The sequence below is a fragment of the Myodes glareolus genome, chromosome 11, assembly GCF_982192425.1.
Source record: "Myodes glareolus chromosome 11, mMyoGla1.1, whole genome shotgun sequence".
Lineage (NCBI taxonomy): Eukaryota > Metazoa > Chordata > Mammalia > Rodentia > Cricetidae > Myodes > Myodes glareolus.
Window position 1 is genome coordinate 45,114,421 of NC_142036.1, and position 24,759 is coordinate 45,139,179.

Genomic DNA, 24,759 nt, shown 5'->3' on the forward strand with positions numbered 1-24,759 from the left:
CCAAAGGAGAAGCGGAGGGGGCAGCAGGATGGGATTGCCTCAGATCAATGGATATTTGAAACTCAAACACATGGCCCAGGACCCACACCGCATGTGTTAATTACCACACATGTGCCCATAAAGGAGTCCGTTAAACGCAAGGGGTACAAAGAACAGAGGGAAGAGGGGACATTCCAGGGGATTAAGTAAATAGTCTGAAGTTGTGACCCTCCTCCCCTCCTTGAGCACGTGCATCTGGGGAAGATAACAGTGCCCCCCTCCCCCACTTCTTCCCTCAGGCCCCACACCTGTGAACCCAGACCCCCCAGCCTGGTCAGGCAGCAGTGACCTGCTGCCGCCTGGCCTCCCTCCCTTGCGCTATCTCTCTGGTCTTCCACCCCCAGCTCCCTACACCCTGCCTTTCTCCTCCTCTCCTTCCAAGGCCTAATTCCTGGCTGGCGACCAGACTCGGAGCGGTCGGTCGCACAATGCGTCTTTTCATTCCTTCCAGGCAGAGAGAACTGATCCTCCCCAGCCCATCAGTGGGGCAAATTCAAGAAGGCAAGAGACTTCGGGGAAGAGAGAGGCTGGGTCCCATCCCTGCCTTGCACCCACATCCCTTGCACCCACAGACCCATGGCCGCACCTCCTTTCCAACCATACCCCTTACGCTCCCAGAGGCCAGGCCAACGTCCTTTGGCTGGCAAGCCCCAACTCTAGAGAGATGCCTTCTGGGAGAAGCCACATGTGGGCATGGGCTCAGACAAGGGGCCTTTGTGTGGTCCCACCTGCGGCCCCGCAGAGCACATTCCATTCTTAAGTGAAGCTGAAAGAGGAACCTCTGCAGGTCGACACAGGATATTACAAATGCCCTCTCACACTCTGTCCCCATTCAAACTCGGCCTTCCTAGGCAGGTGTGACTTCAAGTGGCCTTTCTGACAGGTGGCCCAACCTTGCCTTCTCCATACGCCTATGTCAGACAAAGGAAAGCGGGTCCTGTACCTAAATTGATCCTCCAAGTGGAGGGGAAATGAGACCCCAGGGCAGAGTTCAGATCTCCAGAGGAGAGGGGGACCAAACACATCCCACTCACTGGCCACTTGCCCTGTGCTTTGCCTCCATGGAACCCTGCGGGAGGAAGTAAGGCAAGGAAGCGAAGAGTTGGGAACTGATAGTAACTTCTCCCGCTAGTTCAGCGATTCCCAACACTGTGGATCGTGATCCCTTTGGTGGTCACATATCAGGCAGCCTGCATACCAGATAGTTACGTTACCATTCATAACAGTATCAAAGTTACAGTTATGATGTAGCAATGAAATAATTTTAGGGTTGGGGGTCTCCCCCACATGAGAAGCCGTAGGTATTAAAGGGTCACAGCATTTGGAAGGTTGAGAACCACTACCCTAGGGGGGAAGTTTTATTCTTTGCATTACCCTGAGGCTTCCTCCAGAACTGCTGGCTGACCCTGGTCTGAGGGGACAAAGGGTGTCCACTGCTCTCTACTGAAATACCATCTGCACTCCACCTGCCCTCTCCCAGCTGGCTCAAAAGGCGCCGGGGTGACCACGAGCTATCTATCATTGTTACCCGTGGAGGGCAAGGCCACAGCCACTAGGAATCTCCCAGGCAGCCTTTCTGGACAGCAAGCTTCACAAGCTCCTCGCACCTCCCCCCATTCCTTTCGATGGGAAGGCTCAGTTTTGATGGGTGGTCAGTTTTACATGCCTGTCAACAGATTTTTCTCTGCCAAGAGGTCCTCAGAAACAAATGTGAGGCTCCTGGGGCATTCCATCCTGCAGCAGGCAGAATGAAAGCAGCTCGTATTCCCAAACCCTCCAGGCACATGCCACTGACAGTCCTGGTAACTTCAGGTCTCTACAAAGACATCCCTACCCCCATGCCCACTGTCCCACCATAGCAGCCCCAGTTGCATCCCCAGATCTGGGAAGGACCTGGCAAGGTATCTGCTCCCTTCTTCCCACCTTCCTTCTTCAGGAGAAGAGAAGCCACCCACCTGTGGGCACATTGTTTTAGTCAGTGGTGATACCACCTTCCACTTAGAGGACCACATCACCGGGCAACAGCTTCTCTGATCCTGAACTTCCACCCTCTGTGCAGTGGCTACCCTTGCCTCCGTGTGGCACATGGTGAACTGTGCACTGGCTCACAGTACCCTCCCCACTGAGGGACTCTTAGGAGCACGCAGCTTCCAGAGCCTAGGTGAGATAGGAAGCCGCCACTTCAGTCTGAGGTAGAGGGGGAACTTGACTGCATCTGCACATACGACAAAATGGAGAGCTAGCTGTCTTCCGGGTCGCTGTGCGCACTATCTCAGGAGCAGCAGTTGTAAGGCCTCACACTGTCTTCCAAGCTAGAAAGGGTGGGCCACATCCTACAGGAACCAGTGCTGCAGGCCAGGGTCCACTAAACAGCCCTCAGACAAATACTAGCTGTATAAAATAGACGAAGCCAACTCAAATAAAAAATGTGGGCCCTTGTTAAAAAGAGAGGATAAAATTGTCATTAGAAGCTTGAAACAGAAAGCTCTACCCTCTCTACCAAAGTCTCTCTCTCTCTCTCTCTCTCTCTCTCTCTCTCTTCTCTCTCAACTTGTAATAGTAGTGTTTAATTTGCTGTTTAGTGTTGTTCTAGGTTTAAATAAAATAGTCAAAACCTTAAGCTTGCTATGGATGCCAAATTGTAAACATCTTACAAACTATGTGATGCTTTGAGGTAACAAGGCCTGGCAGGAGACACTCATGGGACATGTCTCTCCTTGGGCCTGTGCACGCCACCACCAAGGCAGCAGGCATTTATAGGACATGTATCTCTTCGGGCCCCGTGTGCACGCCACCACCAAGGCGGCAGACACTCATAGGACACGTGTCTCCTCTGGCCCTGTGTACACGCCACCACCCTCTTGCCATCAAATAAACAAGGTTGAGAATTTAAGGACAAGTAAACTGGCCGCATACCCATGAAGTCAGCCTGGTCTTCAGAAGAGACTCTAGATGTATGTACTAGACACACCATCAAGGAAAATGTCAGGGGAAGATACTCAAGTGAGTTTACACACAGGAAGGCCAAGGGTGGGCACGAGTACCCTACCTTGATCCTCTTCTTCGACTGAATGCTGAATCTGTTGGTAGTTGGCCAACGGAACTTCCCAGAGAGCAGAGATCCACAGGGCACTCCCATAAGGGTCCCTACCCAACTCTGTGCCCCACACTCTCACTCCTTCCTCAGAAACAGTGACATCTGGGTCATCATCACTGTCGGGGCCCTCCTTACCTCTAGTGCTTCAGGGAGGACACTGGGAATGTGAAGTGTGTTTAGTTTTCACCCCAGGCTCCTCCTCTCTCAGCTAAGAACCCCTGCTCACACTGGTTTTCGAAGCAAACATTTAGACGAAGCATGAAACTCCACTCACCTTTTCTTCCTGAATTACCCTGGCTCAAGGGCTTGTCGGTGACTGGACCTTGGACGAGAGAGGAAACAGAAGCACAACATTCAGATCGCACTGTGGTTGGTTTCCGTCAAACCTTGGCAAAGCCTGATGTCATGAGCACATGGTCATGTATATATGTATTGTATACACACCGGGGATATTATATACAAAGTTAGTGTGCACATGCATGTCAAGTGGGGTTTGTTTAATGTCAATGTCACTGATAACCCAGACTGTTTTGAGATGAACTATGATTCCCAGGTTCCCTGGAACCAATCTTGACTGGGTTTTTACAAAATTCCACATCCATGTAACTCAAACATTCCAGTGTTTGTTCTCCACTTATACACCCCTGCACACCTCCTCTCCTCACCAGCTCCGTGCTCTGACCCATACCCAGTCACCAGGACCAACTGGTGAAACCCCCTCTTGCTGAAAATGCAATGATTGACACCCCTTGCTGGTCAGAGCAGGAAATCGGTGATTTTCCATCTGCGTTAACTAGAAAATTGTTGCCCCAATTGTACTGAATGGGCCAAACAGTCTGAGGCATGGAAACAATTTTCTAGACACAGCCTGTTCTTCAAGGCATACACAGCCAATGTATGCTGGCCAAACATTTGCCCCATCTCTTCTGGGATGCCGCATGCCCGCTTCATCCAGGCCTGGCTCTGGGGCACCTGCCTGCTCCTTAGAGCCCAAATCAGATGTGCAAAGACAAAACCCACTCCACAGAAAGACCTCTGTGGAGATTCTGCTCATGAGAGAAAAGTGGGAATCCTGACTTTCTGGTCCACATTACACTCCTTCTCCTTGCTCTAGATTTTTGAGGATTCTGTTATCCTGAAGGGGGCTTGTGTCTAATACATTTGTTTGCTTTAAATGAAGCATTCCAGGTCATTTGCAAGGAGGGCCAAGTCCTGCCCCTCCTCGCCCTAACCCAATTAAGGTTTCTAGTTTCTGTATAAACCACAAATAAAGTAAACTTCCCTTCTGGCCTGTAAATTTTGATCCCTAACATACATTCTTACATACAGTCCTATTGCCTGTGCCACTTGCTTTCCTTTTTAAACAGATGGACCAGCTTTGTTTTGTTTTGTTTTGTTTTAAAGAGAACAAATTTTATTTTAAAAATTTAAAAACCAGGGAAAACTTACCGTAGACGGAGGGCCTCTGGAACTATGTTTTAGCATAATGTTTTATACTTTGCTTGCATTTAAAATTGGGAATAAGTAAAATGCAAGCCCCACACATAGTGGATGGGTTGAGAATGACTGTTTTAAGGGCGACCTTAAGAGAGTTACTAATGAGGAGGAACCATGGGGCTTGTATGGGTCCATACCCACAATCCCACAAAACTGACCTAATGGCAAACTCTGTAAGATTTCAAAGTTGGGAGCAGAAGCATAATCTTTTCTATGCTATGGATCAACCCAATGGATCGTTATCAAACTTGTCTAATTATCAGAAACACTTCATAAGAACAAAGGATGTCAGATCCATTCCAGATCTAGTACCCACTAGTCAGAATATTCAAGGAGACGCTGTGACACTTGGTGTCTACAGACAACCAGCCAGACATTTGGTTCACTGTCAAAACAATCTTCCACTGCTGTGCATTACAATGTTCAAGGATGGCACAGATGTGGGAGAGAAGCTAATACTCTCCTTGCCTGTGTCCATGACAGACATCACTAATCAATCACCGAAGCCTTTGGTGTTGAACTCTCACATAACTTCAAAACAAATACCAATAACGCACTTCAAGGCCCACTACAGGCAACAAAGAACAACAAAATCTTAGATGTATGTCATCTCAGATCTAAGGGACTATAGTCAATACTTAGAAAAAGAATGGTGGACCAGAAACAAAAACTCAAAATAAATAAATATACACTGATAGACACTCTTCACTGAGCCGACTATGGAGCAAGAAGAGTGGAACCTTCTGACCTGGGCTCGTTTCCCACACCACCCTGCTAAAGGTTTGCCTATAAGATTGAGGGCCCAACCAAGTCTCTCCTCCCACCCCTTCCTACGGTACCTGAACATACAGGAGTTTTATTCTGCACAGAAGAGCCACTGATGGGCTTCCCATCCGGGGTGACACACCAGCAGTACCCTGTGTAAGTGTGGCACTGCACCTGTTCAGGAGAGTGGACAAGGAGAGTCGTGAGTCTCGGGTCACAGTCAATCATCCCTCGCCACGTTTCCAAACATCCACACATCAGAAAATCTCCTCCCACCTCCCACTCCCACGTCTGTCCCAGGACATCTCTCATAGGTGGAACAGTCAGGTGGACCCAGCATCGATGTCGTGTTTGCTTTAAGACCCCTGCGTGCAGCCACAGCCATTACCTGCTTCTTTCTCATGACTCCAATTAGCATCTGACAGCCTATGGGGAAAGGTCCTCTGTGGTTCCCTTGGGATGCTTTCTCCAGTTCCCATACTTTCCCCCTCCCCGAGCTGGCATATGTTCTGTACGCCATCCAACTGTAAAATCACCTGAGCCGTGAACTAATCTGGCAAGTATCTGTGGCAATGTCACCACTAGGGATTGGTGGGGCCCTCCTTGAACAAGTAGAGACAAACACTGTTTTTTCTCATAAGTAACACAGTGACGTAAGCAACATAAGCCTGTCCGGTGAGAACACAGCTCTCCTAAGACAAGCACCGAGCCCCCTTGTGCCTGCAGGATCGTCTACTAGAAGCCCAGCTTCTAGCACCACAGGGTGATCATCAAGCCTGCAGGATCAGAGCGGGCAGTCTGGGAACGGTTAATTAAAATGAGGCTTTCTTTCACTCTTCCAGAGTAGCTCTTGAGTCCTCCAGCAGCTGTTACCTTACCCACCTTCTCCCATCCTGCCCACCGCCCGCTTCCATCTGTTTTCTCTGAAGAATTACTAACCCTCTATCAAGACAAATTGCCTTGCATAAAGCTCCTCGCTGGTTCACTTTTGGGCTCGAGATAAAGATTAAACTAAATTCCATGATACTTAAAGGTTCCTAACAATCTGTCCCTGCCCACCCTTCTGGTGTCATTTTTACACCCAACTCCCCACAAACACTCTCCACTTTGGCCACAATGAGCCCTTTGATGTTCCCAAACACAGCCTCATTTCTCTTGGTTCTGAGTCTTTGTCAGCCCCAGCCATTCATTTTATCTGCAACACCATGGTCTCAGGCCGCCTCTTCCCAACCTTTTCCTCATCCTTCTGCTCCCCTCCATGATACTCAAAGCCAGTCTCACTTTCTCCAAGCCCTTCTGCAAATTCAGAGCCCTTCCCATGGCAAGCTAGCGAGCCCGAGCCGCTGTTGATCCGGCAGGTCCATCTTGCCGCTCTAGATTAAAACCTCAACGATTGCAAAGTCATTGTTTCAGAGTCCCCAGAATCTAGAACGATGCTGACATCTATCGCAGGTGACTGATGAGTTGAATGAAGGCATGGATTCTCATATTTCCTCCATTCTCAGTCTCCCATTGACTCTAAAATGCAACATCAATTTAAAAAGTCATACCACATTGAGTGTCTATCTCAAGGATAAGATGTGTGCCAATTGTAAAGATATTAAAAGGGGGGGGTGCCACTTGGGATCAAGGTCGTGTTGGAATTGAGGCCAGGCAGTGACTGCGTGCAAACTGAGTGGGGAGGGATAGTAAAAGGAGACTGCAGACAGCCTGATTGGGAGCCAGAAGTTATCGCTAAGGCAAAAACAAAAACAAAACAAAACAAAAAAGCTATGGAAAGCATTGTATTCTTGTGCGGGTATCAGACACAATAAGTTCCCTACCCCTCCAAGTTGTTTCAAGGCAAGTTATTTCACCCAGAGCCTGTTCACAGATATCAGGGTTGCTGTTGAATGGAGCACTCACTCACATCCCTGCAGGGACACTGCCTAGTGCACAAACCCAAGCCCCATTCTGCTCCTTCTTCACCTTATCACACGATGACACCCGAGATCCGGAGATGCTCACTCACCATCAACATCCCAGGCTTGGTAGCACTATCCCAGTGAGAGTAATGGTGGAATACAAAGAAATCAAGACAGGCCAGGGATCGAACCCTCATCTGGCCCGTAACAGATAAGGTGCATTACCAGTTCTTAGAGCCTCCTCTGTGTAATGCGGGTAATGACTATCTAAGCTGGGGGCCCCTGGTGAGGTAGTCTTATACCTGGCACATAGTGAAGGCTGGAGTGGCCATAGCAGTGATTCTGTTCTCAGTCATACCAGGAACACCTGCCAGGTATCTCCCCGGGCCAGACCGCCTCCAGGAACCTCCACAGGTGAGGCTGGAAAGTGCCTCTGGAAACTTGGCTTCTGCTGCCGATCACATAAGCCCTGCAGGGGGTGCTTCCTAGAGCTCAGTCCTATCCAGAGCAGCATTTAAACGGGACTAATGGGATCTGGCTGGCTGCTTTCTCCACTTTGGCCAATAGTCACCTCTGGGGAACTGTCCCAAGGCCTGAGATGCCAAGCGGACTCACTCCTAAGCCCTGGAAGCCCACTGCTGAGGCTCTCACATGAGGACTGTGCACCAAGCAACATCCGAGACCGTGCCTCAGGCCAGATGCTGTGTGTTGCAACAGGGACAATATGGTTGAGCATGCACAGAGTTCTGCCTAAGGTTACTAGGGCAGAACGGGACACATGAATAAAAGGCAAAGCCCAGAGCTTTGTTTCAGGGGACACCATTTGACCTCATAGCCCAAGGGTCCACAGGCCACATTCTTACTCAGTGTACCCATTGTCTGCCTGTGTGCACATGGGCACAGCTAGCCAGTCCCCTAGCCAGGCAGACAGAACCAAACACAATCCTTTCTCCCCCGTGTCCTCAGCTTTTTCTTCCAACCACACTACAAGGAAAACACACACACACACACACACACACACACACACACACAAGAAAAAAAGAAACCAAAACCCAAAATCTTCAGGCTGGGAGTTGCTTCCAAATTCCATGAAACTACAAGCAAATGAGGAATGCTGCTCCATTTCTTTGAGGTCTGGGGCATAACCCAGCTGTGTTAAAAGGAGGTGGCAGCAGGAAGAAGCAAAAGAGGACCCAAGGACTCTAGCCGGGTCTCAGATTGAGGGACTTGATAAGGTAGCTCAGCAAGACCTCTTTGCTGAAAGAACCCTAAAGAGATTGATCACCCATGATTCGAACCGAGAGATTTTAAGTTGCCTTGGAGTGTTTTTCGATGTTTGCAGAACAGAAGCTGTGGGGGGCGGGAGGGGGGAGTCTGTAGCTATCCCGTCAGTCTAAGCTCGGATAGCTGTATTTTAAAGGGGGGAGGTAATAGTAATACCAGCCATCTCGGTTGTCGGGGAGCTGATGACGTAATATGAATAAAGTACAGACGTCAGCAGGTCAGGACCAGTGGAACTTAGCTGTTTCAGGCGTGTGGTTACAGAGCTTGCCCTGGAAGCACCGAACGTGAAGACCAGAGTTCTGAGCCCCAGCACTTGTGTCCATAGGCGGGGAGGACAGCCCATCTGTAATCCGAGCACTCTGAAAGCAAAGTCAGGGAATCTCAGGGCAAACCAGCTAGCTAGACTAATTGTACCAGTGAACTCTGAGCTCGACTGAGAGACTCTGCCTCGATGAATAAAATGGAGAAGTGGCCAGAGAAGACTCCCAGCTTCAACATCAAATCTACACACACACACACACACACACACACACGCACACGCACACACACACATGCACACAAGCAGGCATACGTGCCTCACACACAGACATAAAAATAAAAAAATACTTAGTTGTTTATTCTAATATTTAATGTATATATGCAAACTATCCATTCATTTTAAAAGGCCAGAACCAAACTGGTGAGAACCAAAGAGCATACTCTGACCAGTGTGCGGGGACTGAGGGGTCTGAAATCAGCAAAGTTTGAGGAAGTTTGGGCAGAGAAGGAAGTTTATTTTAAATAGAAATAATTGTTTGATGCATTCAGCCACTCTCTTGGTAAGTCCTTGATAGGAGAATTATTTACGCAAATTTTCAACTCCTTAGTAACATCCCAGGAAGTAAGAATCCTGGTTCAGAGAAACGCAGCTCCTGAACTTTATTCATATTTATTCAATAGACATGTGTTCTATTGAACTGCAAGTTACCTAGACACAACCAAAGCACAAAGTGTGCCCAGTTTAGCGCCCCTTGAAAATTTATAATTTAACTTAATAACTAATACTCTCTGTCTCTTGAGAATCTCTAACTGACCAAGTCCTGACCTTTAATTAAAAGGATATGCCCAGGCCAAGAGGAATTGACAAAGCCAGTGATCATTTCTAGTACCTTGTCATAGAATTGTCAAAACTGTCAGAAAATGGCTCCCAGCCCACTCTAGAACATCCTGCAGAGGCTGGAGTGTCACCTGGAGGGTCCTCCTTTGGAGACAAAGTGTACACCATCCAAAATAAGGCTACTTTCTGCTTCTGCTGCCAGGGTCCTGTTGGATATAACTGGTTCTTCCAGCAACTTTAAAACACTGTGCTCCTAGATAAATAAGTTCCATCTCTGACTCATGTGCTTTAATATCATTGGCAAAAAGTCTTTTTACATAAACAGGCCAAGGGTATATTGCAGTTCAACCTCCACCCAAATGAAGACAAATCTGAAATTATTTTAAGCCTGCGAATCATCAACATTAGTCCAACTCCTGACCACCCAGTGAGAGTGTGGGAGGCCAGCACTTCCAACAAAGGCAAATGAGTGACCAGTGGGCAGAGAAAACACCAGCTTACAGGGACAAGTGGGAGGAGAGTGTGGAGAAAACTAGAGAGGCAGATGGCAACCGACACCCCCAGGTGCCAAGCCCCAAGTGGAAAATACCACCTTCGACTTTGACAACAGCTTGTCAGTCCCTCGTCATCTCTGCAAGTCCTCATTGGGACCTCAAAGTTACTCTCTTTGGAAAGCCTTTCATAGAAGAATTATTTATGTAAATTTTGTAACTAGTTAGTAATAGCCCAGGAAATTAGAATCCCAGTCTTCATAACATTTCAGAAACCAAGAAACAGGAAAAACCCTCAGAGTTCACCAACCTAACCCAAATATTTCACAAGTGAGCATTCAGAGAGGCCCAAAGATAAAGATGTGCGGCTCCCATCCCTACTCCAGTCTAGGCAGAGAAGGAGAAAGGAGGTGTTTATAGATGCTGAGGTCTAGGGATTTGAGGCTTTTTTTTTTGCCTTGTTCTTTGCCAGGAAGGCAGATGGAGGAAATGATTCTCATAGAGAGAAGAGCTGGATAGGAGCATTCCCTCCAGGATGGATCAGAGGGATTTTATGGAGGTTGAGTAAAGCCTTGGGACTTCCATGATGTCTTAGTTAGGGTTATTATCGCTGTGATGAAACACTATGATCAACAGCAACCTGGGGGAAGAGAGAATTTATTTGGCTTACATATCTCAAGCCACAGTCCATGAGGGATGCCAAGATGGGACTCAAACTGGGTAGGAACATGGAGGCAGGAGCTGATGCAGTAACCACGGAGAGATGCTGCTTACTAGCTTGCTCCTCGTGGCTTGCTTAAGCAGCTTTCTTATAGAACCCAGGACCACACAGTACCTACAACCCCTATCAACCACTAATTGAGAAAATACCTACCGCCCAACCTTACAGGGAATATCTTCTCATTTGAGGCTCCTTCCTCTCAGATAACTATATCTTGTGTCAAGTTGGCATAAAACTAGCCATCACACATGCCCACTGGCCACCAGCTCTTTCTTTGGAAGCTTCTCAGGAGAGTGGGACCTCACCTTCCAGAGAAGCCTTTGCTGTTGGTCTTTCTACCTTGATTCCTAACACACACCCACATCTCTGGGGACCTACTCCTTCTGAAGCATGCCCACTTTCTTCTGCCTCCAGCGGTGACATGAGACCGCTGTCAGTGCCTTTCCTTCTGCCTTGCACGTATGATGAACATGGTTACTATGGAATGTGAATAGGAATTGCCAGAGACAAAGATGTCCTCTGATCAAGTATTTTTTGAAATATTGAGGAAAAATGGGTCAGGAGACTTTGCCACTGTACAATTTCTCCTAGTCTTAACTTAGTGGATACTTCATCTGTACAAGGAAGTTTTGTAGCAATTCCTAATCTTTTTAAGGCAGGGGTTTCCCCTCTGATCTTTGTGTTAGAAGCCTTTGATGGTACCAGTATTCTAATGGATTTTTAATGGCCAGAGCAGCGTAATGAACCATGAACCTTGGCTTCATGTCTTTGTTTTGCCCAAATCCTACTTTCTTATACTCTGGATATTAGGTTATCATTGAATTCTCTATTTAGAATATTTTGCCTCCAACAAGCTCCCCCCGCCCCGCCTCAAAAAGGTTTTCTCAAACTGTATCTCTTAAAATCCACCTTGAATTGCTTCACATCTTCAAGGACAAGTTACTGGGATCTCTTCCCACACACCAGACTTTCTCACTCTCAACCTCCCCTCCCAACTATCTCCTGTCCCTCTTTTGGAAGATGGAAAACAAGGACTATGTGTAAAGAGATGGTCTGGACACATCATCTTGAACTTGTGAAGATGTGATTGCTCTTTTGGCTACAGGCATCTACTACAAGAAAAGAGTTGAACTAAATGTAGAGAGTGTACAGACATTTCCCAACTCACTTTTGACAGTGGAAATATGACCGCTTTTCCTTTTAATCTGCTTGTCGGTCCAAATTGCTTAGCACTTTGCTCTCGGAGTTCCAGCTATCAAACAAGGCACCATCCAGTAGGTTACCAAGGAGACAAAAGTCTCCCAACAGCAGGGCCTATAAAGTGCTTAGCACGCGTCGGTGTTGGGATGTGCTTGGCCCATGTCATTTTGTCCTTTTCCCTTCCCTTTGACGGAAAAGATGTAGACTACAGCCTCAAAGCGCAGCTATTCCTTGGCTGTAGACATGGTCTCTGACTTTGTGCCAAGTCTAGGGAGGATTATCTGTTGGGGAATGAGGAATTTCCCTTTTAGAGTATTTACCTCATCCACCAGAATTTAAGAGAAGAAGCACGGAGGGTGATTTCAAATCCTTCCAAATATGGGAGTCATTGTTGACCCCACTTTTAGTGAGTTATGATATGTCAAGGCTGCCCACAGGACATTTGTTAGAACAAGACAATGCCACTCAGCCCCAAGTTTCTAAGAATAGCTGAAATCCTGGGTCTAGTTTGTGTGTGGGGGGGGGGGGGGAGTTGTCAGAAGGGCCATGCAGATGGGATTCAGAAGAGAAAGCCATGAGGAAAGAGACACAAAGCCCTGCAGCATGGAAGCGGGAGGAGGAGTTAAGGGCTTTGTCCAGGGCAAACAGGAATATTTGTTGGCTAATGTCACAAGACATAACCGTGCCCATCTTCAAATCTACCTGTGGAAGTGAGATTTCTTTGGATTCTATGAATCCCATAGACAGAAACGGAGCCATGTGCTGGAAATCATAAACAGAGAGTTCCCAAGTCAGTACAAAGGGTTGCCTGTGAAGCCACTCCACTTGAGAGCAGCTCAACACACGTTATGAATTTTGTCATTGAGGTAATAAAAATTCCTGTAGCAGATGACAATCAAGCTGAAGGTGGATGATGCTTGGTGAATATCAACGAAATGGAGCCATGAGTAGGGGATGATGGGACAGAATGAAGACAACACAGACACCTCTGCGGTCCCCTTTATCTGAACAGATCTAGGATTCTACAAACTCTTGCGGCTTAGAAAAGGTGTAGATTTACAACTGACACTCGGTTGGAACTGTCAAGACTGCTCTTGCTGGTCCACAGTGAAGAATCTTCCTAGGTGCAATTTCCAGAAAGTTTGAACACATCTTTCCTACACCCATGTAAACATCTTCTAAAGCAGCACACTGGGAGTTCAGGGACCCAAGAAACATCACTCTTTCTAGTCTTGCTCCTCAGTGCCCCAAACACTTCACATTTTGTAAATGGCCAATATATACCTTTTACTCATTTAAATTCTGTGGCATTTAGCAGGGAACTATCAAAAATGTTTGTACATTTCCAAAATAATCAAGAAGAAAATCTCTCATGTGTAGGGCTTTGTTCCGGTCAGAACTGACCCATCTGGTGGGTGATAGGCCAAAGGTGAGCTGTAAAAGAGAGAGCTCCTTCAGTATTCTCATGGCTGACTCGACTTTTAACTAAACTTTCCTGCTGTTTTTCTGATATTTCTCTCCTTTAACACAGAAAAATTCCAGTCCCTTCCTAGCATATTATGTGAACTCACAGTAAAGCAGCAATAGCCCCAAATGTAGGTAAGTGTGTGAGAGATGATGGCTTTACCTAGAACTTTCTTGACCAGATCCTGACTAAGGGCCTGATCTGTGTGTATCTAGCCACCTCAACTTTTCTGAGGTCATCAGTTTAACCCCATTTCTCAGCCCCTGAGGGTAGGTAGCTCCATATCCCTATGGGATGTTCATGGGGTCTCTGTCTGTCAATGTCCCCAAATGAGAAGTTAAGACTTTTGAGCCTGTCTCTCCATCTATGCATTTCTCAACCTGCAAAAAGTTCTCCCCTATTTTGAGTCAGAATATTCATATATATGAATATAAGTACATATACATTAGATAGATAGATAGATAGACAGACAGACAGACAGACAGACAGACAGACAGACAGACAGACATCTCACCTCTGGTTCACCTCTGGGGCTATACCAAAAGTTATTGTCATTTACAGACAAAGATGTGACAATGTCTTTCATACATCCCTTTGCCCATCTCTTTTTGACTTATTTCTGGTTCTTCTCACCTCTGTACTAAACATCTCTGGTTTCACTGAGTATCATTCACGTGACATGATTTTGTGATTTTACCCCCCCCCCCCGGGTAGTGCTCCCAAGTGTGCCCTAGTTTGGCAACATTGTGGAGACAGTGAGGAGCTGAGCTTGAATCAGGTCACTTTGGTTGGAATACTGACTCTACCACTTGTAGGTCACATGGCCCGAAGCAAACTACATGGCTTCTGTGGATATTAGGTTCCACGTCTCTAAGACAGGACTGTAAGAGTATTGGCCTCATGGGCTGTGGTGAGGATGGAATAGGTTACTATGTTGGGCATATAACACAGTCCAGCTCAGTATAAATGCACAGTTTTATGAGTAAGAAAATAGTACTATCACTGGTGATGGTCACTGCTGTCTGAAAAAGAAATAAAAGTAGAGTGTGACTAAGGACCCCAGTCACAGATCCCCTGCACCCTACAGGCACTGCAAAGTAGGTAGCTTCCATCTTCCTTGTGCTCCCAACTCCAGCCCCCTACAGAAGAGCAGCTGAAGATACCTCCCAGGGCAGCCTGGTGTTGCTTTCACAATAGACAAGTGATAGAAGAAAATTCCCCAATAACTCTGGGGAGCTCTGATGCTCAGACAGAGAGCTCTCAGACAGAGAGCTCCCGGACCCTGCCTGCTTGCCAATCTGAAGAGGCTGTATCACAGATATTTAGTGGATGAACAGCCAGGTCTGATGAAGAGAACAGGGCAGAGGCTGGAACAGGTAGGTCTCACAGAACAAAGTGGACACAGTTCCCCCAAGCACAATGCACGCCCCCATCTCCTTGGTCTCTCTGCACAACCCTGCTCTGACAGGTGACCAGGAATGCCAGCTCTCCACTGAAAGGATGAAGGTGGTGGCTTCTACCCCATGTGGAGGATTGGGCAAACCCTTGCTACACAAGAACAGAGCAGACACTGCTCCTGTCCACCACTTACAAATGTTAACGTGCTGCGCCTCTAAGTATGGAACTTAGATAGCTTAAAAGTTATGTGCTACCTAGAGTTCATGCACAAAGATGAAAGAGAGACTGACTTCAGAAAGCTGGCTGCTGCCTGCTTCTCACCAAAGTCTCCACTCTGGCATCTTCCCAGATCTCCGTGCACTAATGACCTTAGCGAGCAATGCAAATGCCAGTGTAGTGAGAGGAGTCACCACAAACCCCATGCTCTGCTTGAACAGGCAGCAACATGTCTGTCTTGTTAGTTTCTATTGCTGTGATGAAATGCCAGGACCAAAAGCAACTTATAACCCTCGGGTCCTATTCCATCGCTGAGGAAAGTCAGGGTAGAAGCTCAGGGCAGCAACCTGGAGTCAGGGACTATAGCAGACGCCATAGAGAAGTAGTGTTTATTGGAGTGCATCCATGGCTTGCTCAGCCTGCTTTCTTATAGCACCCAGAACTACCAGCTCAGGGGTTGCACAGCCTCACAGAGAGCTGGGCCCTACCGCATCAACCATCAGTCAAGAAAATAAACCACAGACTTGTCCACAGACTAATATGTAGGGACATATTCTCATTGACATCCCTCTTCCCAAATGACATTAGCTTGTGCCAGGTTGACAAACTAGCCAGAACAATGTCCCTCAAAGGCACCAAGCCTTGCTGTAACCAAAACACTTGCTAATTTAAATAGAAATCTCTTCTCTGCTAGTAGATTCAAAGAAGAAAGAATTAATTAGCTTAATAATACTAAGTGAGATCTCTTAAAGATACATGGTCAAGGTTGGTGTCTCCTGTCCTAATTTGCAATTTGCCTCTCTCTCTCTCTCTCTCTCTCTCTCTCTCTCTCTCTCTCTCTCTCTCTCTCTCACTCTCTCTCTCCGGATGCTTCCCTTCTCTTGGAAATACTAATCCAAGAATACTGGTATTGATGTAGAATCTTGGACCACAGCACAGGCTACAAGTTTCAGAGCATCCCCATCCTAGATGCTCAGGCCTGGGGTGAAGAGCTGGCATCCACCCTACACATCCCACTCTCACTTGCAAGGGAAGGAGGGTGTTTCAAAGGTCACCACAGCTGACACAACACCAAACACGAAGACCAGTGAAGCAAGCCAGAAAGGAGGCCGCGCATCAATGGCCAACTGGACTTTGACGAGGGCAACGAGATAACTGGAGGGAGAATAACAGTCTTTTCATTGTGCAATCCTGAGGTTGCCGAACACACATATGCAGGACAGTGAAGCTGGGTCCCGACTCCCCACACAAACTAACTTAAAAGAGATCAGAGGCCTAAATGTAAGAGCCAAAGTCATAAAACTTGCATAGAATGGAAGGGTAAACCTTTGTTACCTTGGATTAGGTCATGGTTTTAAAGCTATGACAACACAGGCATAAGCAAAAGAGGGAAGATGGAACGGGGAGGGGAGGAGTTGGTTGATTAACCTTAAGTTGTATACATAGGCTGTATAAATAACTCTTACAACTCAATACTAAAAAGACAACTGGACTGAGAAATGGGGAAAGGAACTGAGCAGACATCATATGTAACCGAAGAGACTCAGCACAAGTTACTTGGGGAAAATGAGGCACATAACAAGATACCAAGTCATAGGAAACAGCGACGGTACCAAGTATAGGCAGAGAAGTGAACGTCTTCAGGTGTTGTTGGGAGGCGTGAAATGGTGTGACCACCAGAGAAAGCACCCTGGTGATTCCTCAACAGCAGGAACAGGAGGAAGTGAATAACCCAGCAATTCTATTTTTAGGTATGTACTGGGATTACTGAAAGCACATGTCACATAAATAGGCACGCCAATGTACACAATAGTGTTATTTATAACCTCCCCAAAGTCAAAACTACCCAAATGTACTGATAAATGAACAAAGAAAATGGGGTACCAGATAATAAAAGAACATGGATGAACCCTAAAACAATGTGCTGGTTAAAAGAAATCGTTAAAAAAGAACCACACATTATATGAACTGTCCGGAACATGCAAACTCTAACAATCTAAGGTAGATTAGTGGCTGTTGAGGGTTGAGGAGAGGGCTCTTGCAGGGCGTGGCTGTTAAAGGGCTGGAATTTCTTCTTGGGTGATGAGGATGTTCTGGCAATAGATGGTGGCAAGAGTTGTGCAGCCCGGTGACTGCATTAAAAATCACTCCGCTGTGTTTTAAAGAGATATTTTTTTACCGTGTGCAAATTGCATCTTAATAAGTTTTTTTTAGAACAATAGGAAGTGAGAAAACAGATCACTTCACCAACCTCTAGACCAACTCAGTCTCTTAAAACTCATCGATTTGGGAGCTAAAGCGGGGAAACAACTAACATTTGTTTAGTAGTGACTATGATATACACATGTATACATTATTCATGTGTAATATTGGGTTTCTTGGAACAAAAGCAATACAACAACAACCACAAAAAACACATTTAAAACAAGTCTTATACATAAATGTTCAAATTATAGCCATTACAATTTTTTCATTAAACATTTAACCGAAAAGAAAAGCAACATCTTGCCCAAACACTTAGCATTTGAATGTTTAACAGTGGTAGGGAAGGGAGGGTCAGACAGAGACAGACAGAGAAAGTTGGTATTCTACCTGGCCATAAGGCTCAGATCTAATGCAGAGCACCACCCACTTTTAAGAACTGGTTTTGTCTGGGGCACCCAAGGAGCCACCTGTGGCTGGAGAGGCTCTCGAAGAGCCAGCTTCAGACACACACTGTTCTCACACTCAGCTGTGGCGTTGCTACATATGGTCTCACCCCAGCAAGACAAAAGACCATTGCCTCCAGACTCTGAGGACTTCGAAACTCAACAAAGATTGGGTAAGTCAGGGCTGGACAGATGTCTCAGTCATTAAGATCTCTTGTTCTTCCCAAGAGCACTGAGGTGGTTCCCAGAACCCAAATGACTGCTTTTATCCAACCATAACCTGGGTCCCAAAGGATCCAACACTCTCTCTGACCTTCAAGGGCACTGGGCATCCATTTGACACACACACACATATAAACAAAACATTCATACACGTCTTTTAAAAAGTAAGATTAGACAAGGCCTGATCACAGGGAGACTAATCACTCCAGACTGTCAGTGTTTAATCAACCCAGGTAAATAAAGGCTCACAGTGCATGGGATGGACTGATACCTCACTAGACTCTAAGAGTATGGAAGATGAGAGGCCACAAGGTAAAGCAAATTGCTCCTGGAATGAACTGGTCCTGCAACAGGTCTCTAGGAGGAATGTTCTGTACCGTGGGAGTGGCTGAGAGTGCTAACTAGGAAGAACTCTAGGTACTCAAGTGTTGCATCTTCTGGTGTCGAAGAAATCACAAGGGACCCTGCTCTATTCATCAAAGAGTCGACGATTTTCCCTTTGGGTTTCCAACTTCAGAATAAAGTAATCGTGGGCTGGAGAGATGGCTCAGGGGTCAAGAGCACTGACTGATCTTCCAGAGGACCTGGGTTCAGTTCCCAGCACCCACATGGCAGCTCACAACTGTTTGCAACTCCAGTTCTGGGGCAAAACACCAATGTGCATAAATAAAAATTTAAAAAATGGAAAAAAAAGAATAAAGCAATCGCCAAAAAGAAATTATAAATCCTGAGACCTCTGTTTTCAGGAAAAGTCAATATATGCACTGACGTAGCTGATATATGCACTGCTGGGAAGAGCAGTAGTTAGAATGAGTGGAAAATGAAGAAAGTCGTCTCCGGAATTTATTAAGAAAAATTGTTCCTGAAACAAGGAGCTCAAAGGTGAGAAATACAACACGCCATTTCACCTAGAAGCAGCATAATGCAAGGTTTTCACGTTTAATGATGTTAAAAATATAATCAACGCAAAAATTTAAATACCTTGCCACTGTACCTGATAATTGTCATACAATTTTCACACCCCTGCTGAATATTACAGAAAGCAATTTGGGATGCTCGTGTTAAATGGCTTAAAGAGCAAACGCTGGACTGGGGGAGGGTGTGTCTCAGCTGGTGGAGTTCTTGCCTAGCATGCATACGTCCTGGGTTTGATTCCCCAGGACCCCATAAAATGGGTGTGCTGGCAAATGCCTGTAGTCCCAGCACACAACTCCTGATGTGGAGACAAGGGGTTCAGAAGTTCAAGGTCATCCATTCTCAGGTACATTGCCAGTTCAAGGCCCAGCCTAGGCCACAGATCCTGACTCAAAAACAAACAAAACACACCACACCACACACACACACACACACACACACACACACACACACACACACTACCAGAAGGAATTTTCAGTTTCCCCTTCCTGACACAACAGAACTGCACAGAACACACAGGCTACAAAGGCCAACTGCTCCCATTCACTCACCCCACACAGCACAGAGAAGAGCCTCTTTCAAGTCCTTATACTGAGCCAACCTGCTCAGCAAAGTCTCTAATTTTTTTTTTATTTTCTATAATTTAATCTCCACTCTTGCATGAGTGCCTCATGATGCCTTTGCTTCTGTCTGTTAGTTGCTCAGTCAGGTTTAGGACAGCTGAGTACATTTTTCCCCCCGGGCTACCGCAAGGCATTCCTTACTATATATTCATTCATATCTCTCATGCTTCCTCTCTTTTCTCTGCATTTCATCCTCTTTTTTAGACCTTTACGTCCACCCCATTGTACTTCTTAATGATAACCTCCCATAGCTCTAGCAAACTCTAAAATGAAGACCCTAATAGAGCCCCAATTTTCTCCTCCTAGCTACTTTTCCCACCTCACTCTTCTTCAGAGTTAATCTAACACTTAATCCCTATTCTCACTCATTCACTTCCATCCCAACCATAATCTTATTAACTAAAATCTGAGACTACTCCGTGCTTGGTTGTTTACCCTCCACCAGGATAAGCAAACATTGACTACCACAACATTTGCAGAGAGGTATATCCAGCTATTATGGTTGCTCTTAGTTACTATTCTATCCAGGGAACAACAAAGAGTTCTCAGCAGGCACCCAGAGCTCCTGAACTCAGGAAATTATTTTCTGAGCTACATTATCAATTCCACCAAGTCCAAATCCCAGTTGAACATCACAAATACTTCAACTGAAAGAATATAACTGATTAAAAAGTAAAGAAAAATATCAAGCAACGGAATATCCCCAGATATGTAAATCCCAACACAATAACATAAGAAACACAAAACATTAAAAAAAAAAAGTAGAACTCTTCTGAAAATTACTAACCCTATAGTGACCGCATATAAGAAGAGTGAGGTAAATGAAATCCCAGACAGAGAACTCAAAATAAGGACTATCAGTAAAGAAATCAAAAGGGGGAATAAGTTCCTAATCAAGAATACAAGCAAACAGCTGAGTAAAACAGTGAAGGCCACGTAAGACCTGAAAAGGAATCCAAACAAAGAAACACTGTAGAGAAAACTATCTGTAACACCAAAGCAAAAATGGGAAAAGTGAAAAATGTCATGGGCAGCCTCAGCAACAGATGGCTCAAGACAAGGATAGAATACCTGATCTGAGGACAAGATGGAAGACTGGGACAATCAAACAACAAGAGAGAGAAAATACTATGAAGATACCCATGGGAAATATTCTGAAATACATTCAGGTCTATGAGCGATAAGCAGAGAAGAGGGAAAATCTCATTCTAAAGGCATAGAACACATTTTTTTTAAAGAATCACAGCAAAATTTGCCAGAGTGAAGAAGCAGATGTCCATCTAGATATGGAAGGCATTTAGGACGCCAAACAGGCAAGACCAGGAAAGAACTTCTCCTCGTTATGTTATAATAAAAACACTAAATATACAGAACAAAGAAAGACGCAAGAAAGAAGTACCAAGCAACACAGAAAGGAGGCCCCTTGTAATAGTTCCAGGTTACTCAGCTGAAACTGTAAAGGATGGAGGGCTGGGAGTGATGTATTTCAAGTTCTGAAAGACAACAGCCAACCCAGCCTATTATACCCAGCAAAGCTATCTGTCATAATTGAGGAAAGATTAAAACAGATTAAAGGAATTAATGACACTCGGCTAGCTCTACATAAGATTCTTGACTCAGAGTGAAGAAAACCACAGGCCCATTCATGAGGCCACAGGAAAGAATAAGCCACATTAGAATAACAGCTAAGCAAGGGATGAAGAGAGAAAAATCAAATACTACAAAATCAAGAAAATGACAAAAAAATCAATGCACACCGTTAAATAATAATACTAAATATTAACAGTCTGAATCTACAATCAAAAGACACAGACTAGTAGATGGTGTTTAAAAAAAAAAGAACAAGAACTATCTACTTGCTGCTGCCAAGAAATGGGTCCTACCACAAAAGACAGATAATACATTAGGGTGAAAGGATAGAAAAAGATATTTCAAGCAAATGGACATGGGAAGCAGGTAGGTGTCATTGTTCTATTTGAAAAGAAAATAGGCTTTTAAAAAAAACTAAAAAGAAAAGGTCACTTTGCACTGACTAGGAGAACATCCATCAAGAGAACATCATAATTCTAAACACATACGTCTAGAACATAGTGCACCTAATTTCATAAAAAAAAATACCATTACATGTAATTAAAAGTTAATCCAAGCACAGCAGTAGTAGGGACTCAAACAACCCAACTCTCTCCAATTGACAGGTCTTCTCAACAATAATAAAAGAGAAATATATTAATTAAAGGACATCATAAATCAAAGGGACTTACAGAAATCTACAGAACATTCCATCTAAACACTGCAGATTACACACTTTTCTTGGCATCCCAGGGAACTTTCTCAAAATAGATCACAAATCAAGACTTAACAGCAAGCAAAACCCTGGAGCATACACAAACTCACAGAAACTAAACAACACACTATTGAATGAGGATTGGGTTTCTTGATGAAATCAAGAGTAAAATGTTTAAATTCCTAGAATCAAATGAAAATGAAATCACAGTATACTGAAATCTGTGGGACACAATAAAAACAGCCTATATAGAAAGTTCATAGGTCCAAGTGCCTACATTAAGAAATCAGGAGTTGGATAAAGTCACTCAGTCCTTAGGCATACATAAAGACCCTCTTTATACCTAGAGCAATGGTTCTCAACCTATGAGTTGCGACTCTACAGGGGCTGCATATCAGATATCCTGTATATCATGTATTTACATTACAACTCATAAAAGTAGTAAAATTAAAGCTATGAAGTAGCAACAACATAATTTTATAGATGGGGGTCACCACAACATGAAGAACTGTATTAAAGAGTCGCAGCATTAGGAAGGTTGAGAACCTCTGGATAAGAGGACAATGACCTTAAGGGAGTGGAGATACAAAGGGGAAAGGAAAGTAAAAGGAAATGGGTTTAAGTATGAACCCTAAGGATGTTGGAGAAAGTCTCCCAGAAACCTACGATTTTATAAGCTTCATATATATAATTACATATATTTAATATATTAAACAATGTATTTTTAATTGGAGTTACCCCACACAGAGGATTCTGTTCATTCAAGAGCCATAGGCTGACAAATAGAAAACACAGCACCAAACATGGAATATCTTCCCTCCAGTCGTAGGACAGAGGTGCCCCAAACCCCAAAACCAGCAAGTAGGAAGAAATCATTAAGATCAGGGCAGCAGTCAACAAAATGGAAACAAAGCAAAGACAGACTCAAAGACTCAGTGAAATTAAATCTATTCTCTGACAATATAAACAATATTGACAAATTCTTGTCCAAACTAAACAAAAGGGAGAAGGAAAAACTCAAATTAATAAAATTAGAGATGAGAGGGGAACTATTACAACAGATACCATTGAAATTTGGGAAGTCATTAGATCTTACCTTAAAAATATATATTCCACTAAACTGGAAAACTTAAAAGAAATAGATTAATCTCTAGGTGACTATTAAATAACCAATGAAATGAAATAACCAAATGAAACCAAGACAAGATGAGCAGTTTCAACATATCTATAATATGAAATGAGATTGAAGCAGGAATGAAAAAAAAATCTCCCAAGTAAAGAAGCCCAGGCCCAGGTGGATTCACTGAGGAATATCACCAGACCTTCATAGAACTAACACCAATACTTCTCAAACTATCCCATAAAACTGGAAAAGAAGAAACACTCCCAAACTATTCTGACAAAGCTAGTATTGCCCTGGTACTGAAAGCATATAAAGATGAAGCAAAGAAAAGGAAGGAAGGAAGGGAGGAAGGGAGAGAGGGAGGGAGGGAAGGAGGGAAGAAGGGAAGAAGGAAGGAAAGAAGGAAAGAAAAGAAAACTATAACTTCCCTGATGAATATAAATGCAAATATGCCTGAAACTAAGATTATTCACCATGATTTTATTGTCTAGAATTGACTTGATTCTAGAGATATAAAGATGATTTGGATATATGTAATGTCAGTAAATGTTACAAGTACTCAAGAACAGATGCCATATGATTTTCTCAATAGACATGGAAAAGACTTCTGACAAAATCCAACATCCCTTCATGTTAAAAGTCCTGAAAAAACTCAGAAGAAGGAATATAACTCAACCTAACAAAAGCTACATATGACAAACCTATAGCCAACTTTATCTTAAGTGGAAAAAATTGAAAGCATTTCCACTAAAATCAGAAACAAGTGCACTGTCTCTGATTTTATTTGATAAAGTATTAGAGTCTTATCTAGAACAATAAGATAAGAAAAGCAAATAGAGATACAAGTAAGAATGGAAGAAGTTAGAGCAGATGACGATGTGATCCTACACTTGAAAGATCCTGGAGATTCATCCAGAAAACTCTTGAACAGATAAAACAGTTCAGCAAAATGTCAGGTTACAAAATTAACATGCAAAAAGCAATAGCTTTTCTATATGCCAATGACAAACATACTAAGAAAGAAATAAGGAAATAATTTCATTGGTAATGGTCTCAAAAAATTTAACAAATAAATTTAATAAATAAAAGATGTAAAATATTTCTACAATGAAACTTTTAAAACACTGAAGAAAGAAATTGAGGCAGACCCTGGGAGGTAAGAAGGCCTCCATGTTCATAGATTAGTAGAATCAGTATTACGAAAATGTCCATCCTCCCAAAAGCAAGGTACGTATCCAATGAAATCAGATCAAAATTTTACTGCACTTTTTCACTATCTGAAGCCTCATTTGAACAGACAAAAGACCCCAGGCAGTCAAAGCCATGCTGTTTAAAAATAATACAGCTGGAGGACTCACCATACCTGATTGCAGGTTATACTCCAGAGCTATGGTAATAGAAACAGCATGGCACTAGCACAAAAACCAGACATATACATAAACAAAACAGAGAGGGGACCCAAGCACAGGACCATGCAACTATAGCCATTTGGCTTCCAGAATAGATGCCAAAAACACATATCAGAGAAAAGACAGCATCTTCCAAAAAAAAAATTTTAAGAAAACTGGATAAATGCCTGTAAAAGAATGAAATGAGATTCTTATCTCTCACCCTGCACAAAACAAAAAACAAAAAAACAAACAAAAAAAAACAACAACAACTCCAAATAGGTCAAGGAATTCAATATAAGACCCAAAACATTTTTGAAACTTTTAGAATAAAAAGTGGGGAATACAATTCAAGATGTAGGCATAGGTGGGAGTTTTCTGAA

At 44.2% G+C, this 24,759-nt stretch overlaps 1 protein-coding gene across 3 annotated transcripts in view; it reads right to left on the bottom strand.

The window, feature by feature from the left end:
• Window positions 1–24,759, bottom strand: part of Smoc1 (SPARC related modular calcium binding 1) — a 156,288-nt gene that overhangs the window by 46,479 nt on the left and 85,050 nt on the right. For all 3 annotated transcript variants that reach the window (XM_048415570.3, XM_048415568.3, XM_048415569.3), the window contains exons 4-5: window positions 5,473–5,572; window positions 3,411–3,458 (exon numbers count right to left, since the gene is read on the bottom strand). In XM_048415570.3, coding sequence (XP_048271527.1) covers window positions 3,411–3,458; window positions 5,473–5,572 — 148 coding nt within the window. The remainder of the gene's footprint in view (window positions 1–3,410; window positions 3,459–5,472; window positions 5,573–24,759) is intronic.